The sequence below is a fragment of the Erpetoichthys calabaricus genome, chromosome 14 (assembly GCF_900747795.2).
Source record: "Erpetoichthys calabaricus chromosome 14, fErpCal1.3, whole genome shotgun sequence".
In the NCBI taxonomy this organism is placed as follows: Eukaryota; Metazoa; Chordata; class Cladistia; order Polypteriformes; family Polypteridae; genus Erpetoichthys; species Erpetoichthys calabaricus.
In genome coordinates this window covers 64,876,369-64,889,173 of record NC_041407.2, presented here as the reverse complement: position 1 = coordinate 64,889,173, position 12,805 = coordinate 64,876,369, and the positions used below count along the sequence as shown (strand labels likewise).

Below are 12,805 nucleotides of genomic sequence, written 5' to 3'. Positions count from 1 at the left end.
GAAGAAGTGGATTCTATGTGTTTATTTTCTGTTGACACAACAAGGAAAAGTCAGATTTGTGCAAACAAACAGCCCAAGTAAAGGAAAAAACACATCCTAATGAAGGACTTACAAATAAAGTTATCAAATAGACTGTAATAAAGAAAACTGTACTCATTTGCTTTTAAATATTTGAAATCATTTTTATTAATTTTTATGTGTCATATTTCACAAAAGTTTTTTGTCTGCAGCTAGTGATTGTAGAACTTCTGGAAGCTCAGATGCTGCACATTACACTAAAATGTATCAAAGGTTCGATAATACATATCTGCCTTTAAAAATCAATTTTGGTCTTATAATGTTGGTGTTGAAGATGTAGATGATAAAGAAATGTTTGGGTTTATTTTGTGACATGAATGCAATCAGTCTTCATTATCAGTCTTGCTGCAGGATGTTCCTCTTACAAAACTGCAGCGAGAGGCAAATCAGGGTCTATATCTGGTCAAATGACTTTCTCTGCCTTGTCTGCATTACCTTGTGGAATCCCATATACTGTCTAAAATTCCGTCTACCTCTTTGCCATAGGAAACTTTACCACTATTAGAATGCATGATAAATGGAATGTTTGACTCAAGCGTCCATTCCTGACAAACAGACAAGACTTAATTACAAATACTTTCAGTAATTTTAGTGCCCCTAATCACAAAAATTGAAATGCTTACCGATTTTGAAATGAACTTTGACTTCAGAGAATCATGAATTTTCTTATTAGTCAATTCGGGAAAACTTTTGGTTAGTCCATCTTTTCCATAAACAGCAATAATTTTTTCTTTTGCATTTTCACTTTCGCTGTCCTCTCCATGGTCACTATCATTGTTATCCTGATTATTGCCATCTTTACAGCTCACCAAAAGCTCTTTCAGCTCTTCTTCCCATTCCTGAAATACATAATAAGAAAGATATAAAGAAAAAAGAATCTATGGTCATGCAACACCATAACATATGAAAATAACAAAAGCCATTCTTAGAAGATGTGTGGTTTTGGGGCACAGTGATTAGCATTGATTCTTTATAGCTCCCGGAGAATTAGCTCAGATATTGGTCTAGTCACAGTCTTTGTGAAGTTTGCACATTCTTCTCATGTCTACATGGCTTATGTTAATGTATCTGAAAGATGTGAATGGTAAGGATAAAAGCCAGAATGGCCAAAATAAGCTCCAGCTGTCTGTGACAATATAATTATTACTGCTACAGTGAGATCAGAAAAAGAATAAATATAAAAATTCTGAAGATTAATTCATTGAGGTATATTTCCAAATAAAACCATATTCTTAAATGTTTAATAATGTGGTAAAACAAGGAAATACAGATTATTAATTATCCATTCATTTTCTGAACCTGCTTAGTCTAGTTCTCATTCAGAGTTTATTATGGCGGCTTGTAGCTCTTCATCAGGTGCCAGTCCAGTACCCAGCAAGCCAATTGTCAGCTGTCTTTGTGGTACATGAAGAAAAACTGACTGAAAAAATACAAAGACCTGGTAGAAACTGGTTGTAGTTCCAAAGCAGAATTCCAGAGCTGAAAGGCAGAGGTGTCAGTGATTTTCCAGAATAAATTATTTAGCATATACAATGGAACCTTGGTTCACGAACGTCTCTGAACATGTACAAATCGGGTTACGACCAAAAAGTTCGCCAAACTTTTGCATCTGTTCACGACCACACACTCGGTATACGAACAAGCCAGTTTCCCTTTCGGTTTGTGCGCACCGATGATTTCTGCACATGTTCAGTCTCTCCCTGTGCATTCACTGTGCAGAGAGCGAGAGAGAGCGTGCAAGAGACAGACAGACAGACAGACACGCGCGAGAGAGACACACACGGGCGTGAGAGACAGAAGGAGAGTGAGCGAAAGAGAGAGGGTTGGCCGCATAAGGCCAAGAAGGCAGTTAAATAATGCACCGGGCTTGTTTTTAAAGAGACTGATTCGAGCATCGTTTTAACCTCGTTGTATTTTATGAAGACTTTTTTCTATTGGATTTTAACCTCTACTTCACTTCTGTTTACAGCAATTGGTACGTAGCGTGCATTGTTGCAATGTTACTTTTCTTGGTTGTTTATTAAATTATGGATTTTTCAAATGTTCATTTTTTCCCTGTGCTTAAAACTCATTAAAAAAAGTGTTTTTAGTGAGTGGTTCATAGCGCAAACTCTTGCAATGTTAGTTTTCTCTGTTGTTCAAGGCTTTCTCAGTGTTATTCAATGTTTTTACATTTAGTTTACTATTACGCTGTGCATTCTATGGTATAATTAACTATATTTGTGCTTAAAAATCTTTAAAAAAAATATATTTACATACAGTTCATACGGTCTGGAACGGATTAATTGTATTTACATACAATCCTATGGGAGAAATTACTTCGGGTCATGACCAAATCGGGTTATGACCAGAGTTTTGGAATGAATTACGGTCGTGACCCGAGGTTCCACTGTAAAGGTGAATTAATCAATTGTGGTGAAACTGGTGCATAACATTACATAGTTTAACTTGTGCAATCCAGTTCATGATTACTGATAGCCTATGCCCTTCCTTGAAAATTAGCTGTCCTATCTTAGAGGACCAATCAACACTTTGCTTAACCATTGCAATATATTTTAGGAAAACGTAATGATATTAAAATAAGGTTAAAATTACATATGTCATCCTAAATTTAATTCAGAATGATCATTCAGAGACAAATGCCTGTTTATTTGACAGTAAAGTAAAATGATAGGTCTATAATAAAAAGAAAGGACAGGGTGAATCATAACAGGGTCTAAAGAAATTACCTACAGGAATTGAATGGAATTCCCAGGTGAATAGAGGGTAAGAACCTATGTGTGATAAGAGGTCTGAAGCGACCCACAGTTTTAAATAAATAATCGGGTCCCAGAGCTAGCAGGCTCCGATCAGTTGTGGGTGTGAGAGAGCATGCATTGTTCCAGGATTGATTGGGTTGCTTGCCTGAATGTGCACTCATGTGTGAATGTGAGCAGATCCGTCACCTGCACCCAATCATCCAGGATAAAAGGAGCCTACATGGAAAGGATTTGGATCAGAATAAAAACTGAGAAAAAAGAGAGAAGAAGATTAAAAAGAGCAGAAACTGGAAAGACACACCAGCTTGCGCTAGAGAGGAAGCAGGTAGTTAAAGGAACACTTTGAAAACACATCAGATCTCAATGGGAAAAAAATCCTGCTGGATATCTATACTGATATGGACTGCGTAATGTGTTAGGAATGAAAGGATGCCACATCATTTAATGGAAATTAAAATTGTCAACCTACAAAAGGCTGAATTCAAAGACACCCTGAAAATCAAAGTGAAAAACTTATGTAGCAGGCTGGTCCATTTTGCTGAAATTTCACTGCAGCAACTCCAAATTGTACTCAGTAGTTTGTATGGCCTCCATGTGCTTGTATGTGTGCCTGACAATGCCGGGGAGGGGACCGAAACATAATGTCCCAGAGGTGTTCTATTGGATTTAGGTCAGGTGAGCATGGGGGCTAGTCAATGGCATGAATTCCTTCAGAGGCTGGTAATTGTCATGCACCAGGAGGAACCCAGGACCACTGCACCAGCATAGGGTCTGAAAATGGGTCCTAGGATTTCATCCCAATACCTAATGGCAGTCAAGGTGCCGTTGTCTAGCCTGTAGAGGTCTGTGCATCCCTCCATGGATATGCCTCCCCAGACCATCACTGACCCACCTCCAAACCGGTCATACTGAACGTTGTTACAGGCAGCATAACATTCTCCACAGCTTCTCCAGACCCTTTCACGTCTGTCACATATGGCCAGGGTGAACCTGCATCTCATCAGTGAAAAGCACAGGGTGCCAGTGGTGGACCTGACAATTCTGGTATTCTATGGCAAATGCCAATTGACCTCCAATGTGCCAGGCAAAGAGCACAGGGCCAACCAGAGGACGTTGGGTCCTCTGGCCACCGTCATGAAGTCTGTTTCTGATTGTTTGGTCAGTGACATTCACATATGTGGACTGACTCCTGGAGGTCATTTTGTAGTGCTCTGACAGTGCTCATCCTGTTCCTCCTTGCCCAAAGCAGTAGATACCAGTTCTGCTAATGGGTTAAGGACCTTCTATGGCCCTGTCCAGCTCTCCTAGAGTAACTGCCTGTCTCCTGTAATCTCCTCCAGACACAGCGAACCTTCTGGCAATGGTACGTATTGATGTGCCATCCTGGAGAAGTTGGACTACTTGTGCAACCTCTGTAGGGTCCAGGTATCGCCTCATACTACAAGTAGTGACACTGACCGTAGCCAAATGCAAAATGTTTTTTTTTTTTTTTACATATTCACATTAAATTGGTTATATTGACATGAGAATATCATTATTGTATTCTCCTAATGAAGATGAAAACAATTATATATAGAGGTATACTATATATAAATGAATGTGAATGTTTTATTGAATTACACTAAAATGTTAAGCACTTGCCTAGAAATACCTAGAAGTAAAAGATCATATTCCATACCTTTACCTCATACTCATCTTAAACATCATATTCAAACTGCTTTTATGTTCTCTGTAGACATGACAATACTACTACTATACTACTATTATTGCTAATACTATGAATTCTTTTTCTTGAATTTTCTTTAACTGAGATTTCAGCTTATTCTGATTAAATATAAATTGATGTCTGAAACTGACAGGCAACAGAACCCAGAAAAAATCTGCACATACATACAATCTGTAAAATAAAAATATCTGGGTAATATGAGTAATATTTAAAAAATACTCAGTTATTTTTTATACACATTTGGACTCCTATACAGTAGAAACATGGATTCTAAGAACTCAGACAGAATGATCTGTATGTCAGTAGGGCTTGCATATTTATTTTGAAGTTGTGAAGTTTTTATGTAGTTGTAAAATGTAATATATTCTGTAAACCTCTTTGCTCATGAACTCGATCTCAGCTGTGTACATGGAGGAATTGTTTTCATGAGCCTGCACTTGGACAATGCAGGAGGTGCAGGCGTTTGTTGATGAAGTGGGCAGCAAATTCATTTCATTTAGAAGAGCATTTATTAATAAGTTTTTTCCTGTTCCTGTCATGCCAACTATTCCAATGACGACTTCTTCATGAATTTGCCTTTCTTTCAAGGTCAAGACCCTGTCTCTGTAAAAAAAAAAAAAAAACAAGTAAATACTTTAAGCATGCTTTTTTAATTTAGTGGTTTATTTTAGAAAGTAAACTTCCCCTTAAAAGAAATCACAAATTTTGTCATAAAAATTTGTAAGCCTGTGGTCTTTATCTTTCCTTTGGTTGTATGGTGTACAGGAAGATATAAATGTATAGTACTTGACTTTGATATTGCTTAGTTTTGTACTGCCACATCTGATATAAAATGATATCGAGTGAAAAGCTGAAGAACAAGTTTACAGAGAGATGACAAAATGAGAAAGAACCCAAATGGAAAGTTGAGTATTTTGCATATTTTTTAATAAATAAGGCAAGAAATAATGGTAATATTGACATTAAAGGTTAAAGTAAGACCATTGCCTTAGTCAAAGCTAGGAAATAAAGATAAAAAAGAAATATAATTAGAAAATTCAGAGCTAAAAATGGAATCCACTGCTTTAATCCCTCCAGCATTTTTTATTTGTGTATCAAGTACAATAAATCATATGTCTAGCAAGATTCACTTAAAGGGTATTTTTTTTTATTTTTCTAATCAAAGTTATTTCTTCACAGACAGGGTAAATGTTAACTTCCAAATGACAGTTTGTTCTAAAGTGAACCGTTTTTTTATAATTTTTTTAAAAATACCTAGTCAGTTCTTGCACAGGTAAAAGAACACAGGTAAAAGCATGAAGAAAATAATTTTAAAGCTTGAAGTAGCAATTGATTTGATTTAAGAAAATATATATCAATTTTTTTACTGAGTAATCAAGAGGTGAACAAGTTGTGGTCAAAGATGTTTGGGGCAATACCAGGAGTCAAAAAAAGAATCGCCAATGCCAAAATGATAACCAAAAAATGCAAGTCAAAATTTAGAGCTATTACCTGAAGTCATTGTCGTAAGTGTTGCAATAATTGCTAAGTTTACCAATCCAGGAATGCACATGATGACTTTTATATGGTCTTGATGATGACAATACCATTGTGCATTTCTTAATAATTAATATTATGAGAGGTAAACATGGTTCATTAATGAACTGAGGTGTGCAACATCACATTTATGGGAAATCAGCTTTCCTCTGATAGCTCAGTTAATTAACATCCATTAAACATTTTTAAAACGCTTATAGAGAAAAGCCAAGCAAAATGACACCTTTTATTGGCTAACTAAAAAGATTACAATATGCAACATCTTGCCTGAAGAAGGGGCCGGAGTTGCCTCGAAAGCTTGCATATTGTAATCTTTTTAGTTAGCCAATAAAAGGTGTCATTTTGCTTGGCTTTTCTCTACATTCATAATGGCTAACACGGTACAACACCCTAGTACTAAAAAGCTTATGAAACTTTGTGGCAAAAAAGTAATATGCAACTGAAAGTTTTGGGCTCATACATTTTCCTCCAATAAAAGACCATATCAGGATTTCTTCATTCAGATTTATCATTGTTTGGTGCCTCTTATCTCCTGAAGTGGCTGTTGTTGCTCACCTCTGTGTCAGTGTAATCAAACTGCGCTGTCCTGCTAGAGCTACTAGAAGCGGTGATACCAGCACTCTCCTGATTATAAGGTCAGTGTTATTAGTCACAAATACAATATTTATGGCTTGATCACAGCATTATTTAGTGTTTTTTCTTCTTCAAAGCTGTAAATGTCAATATAGGTATTGTTATTGGAAAAAAGAGTATCTTTTGCTTTTTTCTCCTACAGTAAATATTTGCTTTTGCTGCAACACTGGGCCTCTCATTTTGAATGACCATTGATTTTCTTATTTGTGGTATGATAACACATCAAATGTACAATCTCTTAAAAATTACCTATTCGACAGCTGCTTTGATTGTACCCTACCCACTAATATTTTTCTTTTAAAAACTTTTTAATCAAGTTTAATTAGACATGTTTGCAATTGTGAGGATCAAAGTGGGGTAGGGTTGGGTGCCGGACAGCATTTTCTGTGAATACCTATCGGTGAAAACTTTGGAATTTCCTGTTACTGATAATTTTTTATGCCATATGCAAAGGCTCTTTTGTGAGCACAGCTCCAGGGTGTGCATCTGAGTCACTCTGATGGTAGATCTGGCCATGCATGCTTATAATAAAGCAACAAAACCACCCTGAAAATAATACATTTTATCACAGATTCTTGATATTCTTTTCTTGAGGTAAGCATATGCTTCCTGTTTGCTTGTCTGCTCACAGTACCTGTCATGGGTGGAGTTTTGTCATTTTTCCATAGGTGACCACCAATCAGTAGTTGGTCTAAGCATCACTATAACTTCAAGCTACATATTTTCTTCCTTTTTCTTACTAATTCTGTTTCATCAACAATTACTTTCTACCATAGCTTTTAACAAATGATGCTCTGCAAAAAAATGCACAGTATGTCTCAAATTGCTGAATCACGTGTAGACGCAGTGGTTTGATGGAAGATGCACATTCAAATCATGTTATGTTTTCATAAACAGTTACTCATATAGAGTCAAGTTCCATGTTACATCTGTCCTTCCAGCTATAGCCACAATGCAATTCAGATGCAGCATCAGGCAAAGAAAACTGACTATTTATTGCTGCATTTTCTTACATTGTTGTACTCTTTTTCCAAAGCATACCCCATCTACTGTGTTCCATGTTCTGTTTTCTCCATTTGGATTTTGGAGCAGGCTATGTGTTAATTACTCCAAGTGTGTCAAAAACATTGTAATGCCATTTTTGATGATTTTATATATGGTTTTACCTAACAAAAAAATCATGAACTATGGAACAAATGAGATCAGGTGATTGTGTGAGAAGCTATCTGTGTTGTTATATTTTATATGGCCTATGGTACAAGAGTCACACCAAATGGTGAAGTGATACATGTTGGTCAAGCATGCACATGAGAGTGCTACAGTACTTTATAGACGGGACAATAAATCTGAACCAAACCGTTTGCACGTTTTATTTAAGCCTTTTCATTTCTGAAAGAGCCCAGGCCTTTTACATGTCTATACAAAGTTCTCAGTGCCAATCAACACTGAGCATTATCCACTTTCTGTGGTGTCATTTGCATGCATGATAAAAACAATATTGGGGAAATAAAAAATGAAGTATTATAATGTGCTATATTCTTACATTTTTGTTGCCACATTCATTGCTTGCTTTATTAAATATTTATAAAGTTTAACTTTAATAATGTCCTATCGTATTGTTTATAGTAGAGCGTCAGCCATTGTCATGGTGATCTTTCTCAATATATGCAATGTATGATGTCCTTTGGTGAGAATACGGTAAATGGGGAAAAAAAAAAACTATTTAGGACAACATTTTTGAGTAGGTGAAAGTAAGTTAGTAACATTTACTGCTTTATCTCATTAGACATCTAATCAAGCCTATAATATAATGAGGTAGTTTGGAAAGGTGATTCATGTAGTTTTAAATCAACTTCATTGCATTCCCAAGGACAGTATCTGGTTCTGTCCCATGTTAAAACAGAATTCTGCAGTAATCTCTTGTGTATACACAATCAGTCCACAGCTGCAGATGATTTCTGAGTTCTGTGACTGAAATGCCTGAAGTCCCAATGTTTTTTCAGATTTGTTAATGCTCTTCTTCATCACACATTATGAAAGAGTGTCAGTGATTGTAAATGTGACATTTTTTCGGTAATTACTGTCTAAGTGTCTACAGAACAGAGACAGCAATTCACATCTAGACCTCATCACTCAATAATTTTTAAAGTAAAAAGTATATGCTACAGGGAAACACATCACTGGAGCTGAAAGGTTGCCATGGGAGGAGATGAGCAGTGAGGTGAAGTGCACAGCACTTTTTAAAATGGCTAAATCTCAACAAAGTGCTTCGCTTTTATTTTTCCTTCCTAAAACAACAACAAACTGTATGTGCAATCTTAAGACACAGATTAGTACTTGCACACTTGGATTGAAAATTGGACATATGCAGTTCAGTCTAAGAATTTGTTTTCACATTTGGACTTATGAAACCACTTTTAAACTGCAAGAACGTGTATGTCTTTTTTATTATTTATAAAATAATCCCTCCCTTTAGAACACAGGTTCACGTGGAAAATTACTGAATGCCATGATTTTTAACAAATACATTTGACCTATTGGAATTTTTAAAAGCAGTGCAGGTGACGATTATAGAATGCTTACTTATTAAAGTATTATATTAAAATAAATCTTTTAAATTACAATTTAAAGTAATACAGCTAATGTATTCAAAATCAAGCTCTTCATGTTGAAAATAGATTTAAAGAATTACAAAGCAAAAAATGATTAGTTCAGTAAAAATAAAATAAACATACTTTAACTCTTTTAAAAAGTCAGTCTCTTTTTTCCCAATACAGGGCAAATGTTCCAGTTTATTATATATCTGTGATATAATTTTTCTTGATTCATTTTCCATATCAAAATCTAAAAAAAAAATTATTTAGCGTTATTTACAGGTTATAGTTTTTTTTAATAATGCATTTTCCAAATCAAACAATTTATTCCATAATAAATTTTAATAACATTTATTTTATTCATATACTTACAGGCCATCATCTTTACATCGTTTTCACAAAGCCGACGTCTTTTGTTTGCTGAAGATGAACTATCTTCATGAAGTTTCTTTTTACCTAAAATAATTAAAATGGTAGATGTCTCAGGTTATAATATATATAAAGACCCAGCACCCTACATTGAAGTTTTAAAATTTTAAAAAATAATCCTTTATGCACTTAACACATGGTAAGTAATCTCAGCTTAACCACACAAATAAACAGTTGTGGATGCCAATATCAACTTTCATCAGAGTATGTTCATCTCATGACTAAAAATCTTGTTTGCTACAAAGTTTCACTGTGTTTTACAGTTCAATTGTGACTCGCTTTAAGGCTACTGCCATAATACTGCTGCCCTGTGGAAGTATTCCTATGTTAATAGAAGGGATAATGATCTATAGAATAATGGATGATCTATAGAAGGGATAAGGGAGTAAACTTGAAAAACAAACTGGTCGATTTGGGGACGTGTCATGTACCCAAAGTGCATATGACTTTTCACCATAAATAACGTAGATACTCGCATATAAGTCAAAAAATTTATGCCTTAAAATTCATTCAAAAAAACAGAATCGACTTATCCGCGGGGCAACACAATTGTCCATAGAATTTGGGTAATGACATTGTACACTCAACGCTTCACGGTGTTAAGTCACCGGTCATCTACCGTTTGCCATGGTCTTTGAAATAATTATAAGCCAGCAACACTATTGCTAATTAGCTAGTTTTTTTCTAATTTCATTAAATAATTCTTTAAACTGTGAAATACTTGAATTTGAGCATTAGCTTTTGCAGGTTTTGGATAACAAACATACCATTAGCTGCCACGTGCAACCAGATTTGGAATCAAAAGAACCAAGGCAACGCACGTTATTAATGTGATGCAAGCGCAGCCCGCGATTCAAAAAATTTCTCTGCCTACCTGTTTGTCTCGTCTGACAGTAGCTAAAAAGCAGCATCAGGAGAGAGCAGCCTGAAGTAGTCCAGCAGCGGGTGATCTGTCGTGTCCAACAGCAAGCCATGCTGTCTTGTGAAGTCCGGTAGCTGCATCGGCTGCGCGAATGCGATCAGCTGGTGTGGCATCGGCTGGTGTCCGATCAGCTAATGCTGGTTTCTCACTCTCTTGCTCGATTCCTGATCACTGTCAATAAAATCCGATTCTGAAAAATCAGAGTCCGACTCAGCGATAATGTGCAAAACATCGTCTGCCGAGTGTTTTCTTTTCTGCACTCGCTTCGCTCCCTTGTTACATATCGATGCCATCTTGCCTTTGTTTAAATTTGTTTACATTTAGCAACTCATGCACACGCAAGGGTTAGTTGCCGAGTCAACAAGTCTAGCATTTCTCCAAGCACAGAGGGAATGCCTGTGACGTGACAGTGAGTTTTGTCACCATTAACAGCTGATTGTCGTCCTCTATCTCTGCCTACCTGTTTGTCTCGTCTGACAGTAGCTGAAAAACAGCAGCAGGAGAGAGCAGCCTGAAGTAGTCCAGCAGCGGGTGATCTGTCGTGTCCTACAGCAAGCCATGCTGTCTTGTGAACTCCGGTAGCCAGTTCGGACCAATGTCTGGGTATTCCTCCCACGCGAACCTTGCCGTAGCTGCATCGGCGAATGCGTTCAGCTGGCAGCCGATCAGCTGGGGCGGCATTGGCTGGTGTCCGATCAGCTGATGCCGGCTTCTCACTCTCTTGCTCGATTCCTGATCACTGTCAATAAAATCCGATTCTGAAAAATCAGAGTCCGACTCAGCAATAATGTGCAAAACATCATCTGCCGAGTGTTTTCTTTTCTGCACTCGCTTCACTCCCTTGTGACATATCGACGCCATCTTGCCTTTGTTTACATTTTGCAACTCATGCACACGCAAGGATTAGTTGCAGAGTCAACGAGTCTAGTATTTCTCCAAGCACAGAGGGGAATGCCTGTGACATGACAGTGAGTTTTGTCGCCATTAACAGCTGATTGTCGCCCTCTATCTCTGATAGCTGTCAAGTTTTACCCTCGACTTATACGCGGGTCATAACAACTTTCGTAACTTTCGTCTTAAACAATACACTCGACTTATCTGCGAGATTGACTAATTCGCGAGTATCTACGGTACATCTTCCTCAATTTATCCTCAAGTTATGATGTCCTTAGCAACACTTCCTGCCCTTTCTAACCAGTAGTTCAGGTGGGTACTAAGCTAACCTGATATACTCAACAGAAGAAATGAATTTATTGTTGCTGGTGGGAATGTACAAACATTTTCATATCCAAGCATCTGATGTCTAATAGCCAAAACCCTTTACAACTACTGTATTGATATAGCATGCATTTCTGAAATCATAATCAACAGATCCTGAGTAAAAGGTATAAAAATACCTGGACTCAATACAAACTGCTGGGAACAACTCTGGAAGCTGTGGGATAGCTTTTGCAATGAACTAGGCACTTCAGAAAGAATTATTATTATAATAACCAATGTCACACAGACTGGTATCCCTCCATCCAAAGGTAAAGGTTTCAAAATTAGTTTCATTGCTATATCCATCCATCCATCCATTTCCCAACCCGCTGAATCCGAACACAGGGTCACGGGGGTCTGCCGGAGCCAATCCCAGCCAACACAGGGCACAAGGCAGGAAACAATCCCGGGCAGGGTGCCAACCCACTGCAGGACACACACAAACACACCCACACACCAAGCACACACTAGGGCCAATTTAGAATCGCCAATCCACCTAACCAGCATGTCTTTGGACTGTGGGAGGAAACCGGAGCGCCTGGAGGAAACCCACGCAGACACGGGGAGAACATGCAAACTCCACGCAGGGAGGACCCGGGAATCGAACCCAGGTCCCCAGGTCTCCCAACTGCAAGGCAGCAGCGCTACCCACTGTGCCACCGTGCCGCCTCATTGCTATATATGCATGAATTTTAGATGAAGACAAGGAAGTCCAAACATAATTCAAAAGCAAACTCCTGAGCATAATTGACAGATGGGCTAAAAATGTTAGACTGAAAAATGGAGACTGGAATGCCACAGTAGGTATTTTGGTATAATATGGAATTTGAAAAGGAACTGAGAATCATTAGTAAACCTTTGTACTATG

General features: G+C 37.4%; 2 protein-coding genes across 2 annotated transcripts in view; both read right to left on the bottom strand.

Annotated features, from left to right (window-relative positions):
• LOC114642148 (nuclear GTPase SLIP-GC-like) overlaps positions 1 to 12,805 on the bottom strand; it is a 525,435-nt gene that overhangs the window by 342,263 nt on the left and 170,367 nt on the right. The window lies entirely within an intron of this gene.
• The window catches only part of LOC114664510 (nuclear GTPase SLIP-GC-like), a 57,672-nt gene that overhangs the window by 31,335 nt on the left and 13,532 nt on the right, over positions 1 to 12,805 (bottom strand). Inside the window, exons 3-6 of the mRNA XM_051918821.1 lie at positions 9,699 to 9,782; positions 9,468 to 9,576; positions 4,938 to 5,166; positions 702 to 917 (exon numbers count right to left, since the gene is read on the bottom strand). Coding sequence (XP_051774781.1) covers positions 702 to 917; positions 4,938 to 5,166; positions 9,468 to 9,576; positions 9,699 to 9,782 — 638 coding nt within the window. The remainder of the gene's footprint in view (positions 1 to 701; positions 918 to 4,937; positions 5,167 to 9,467; positions 9,577 to 9,698; positions 9,783 to 12,805) is intronic.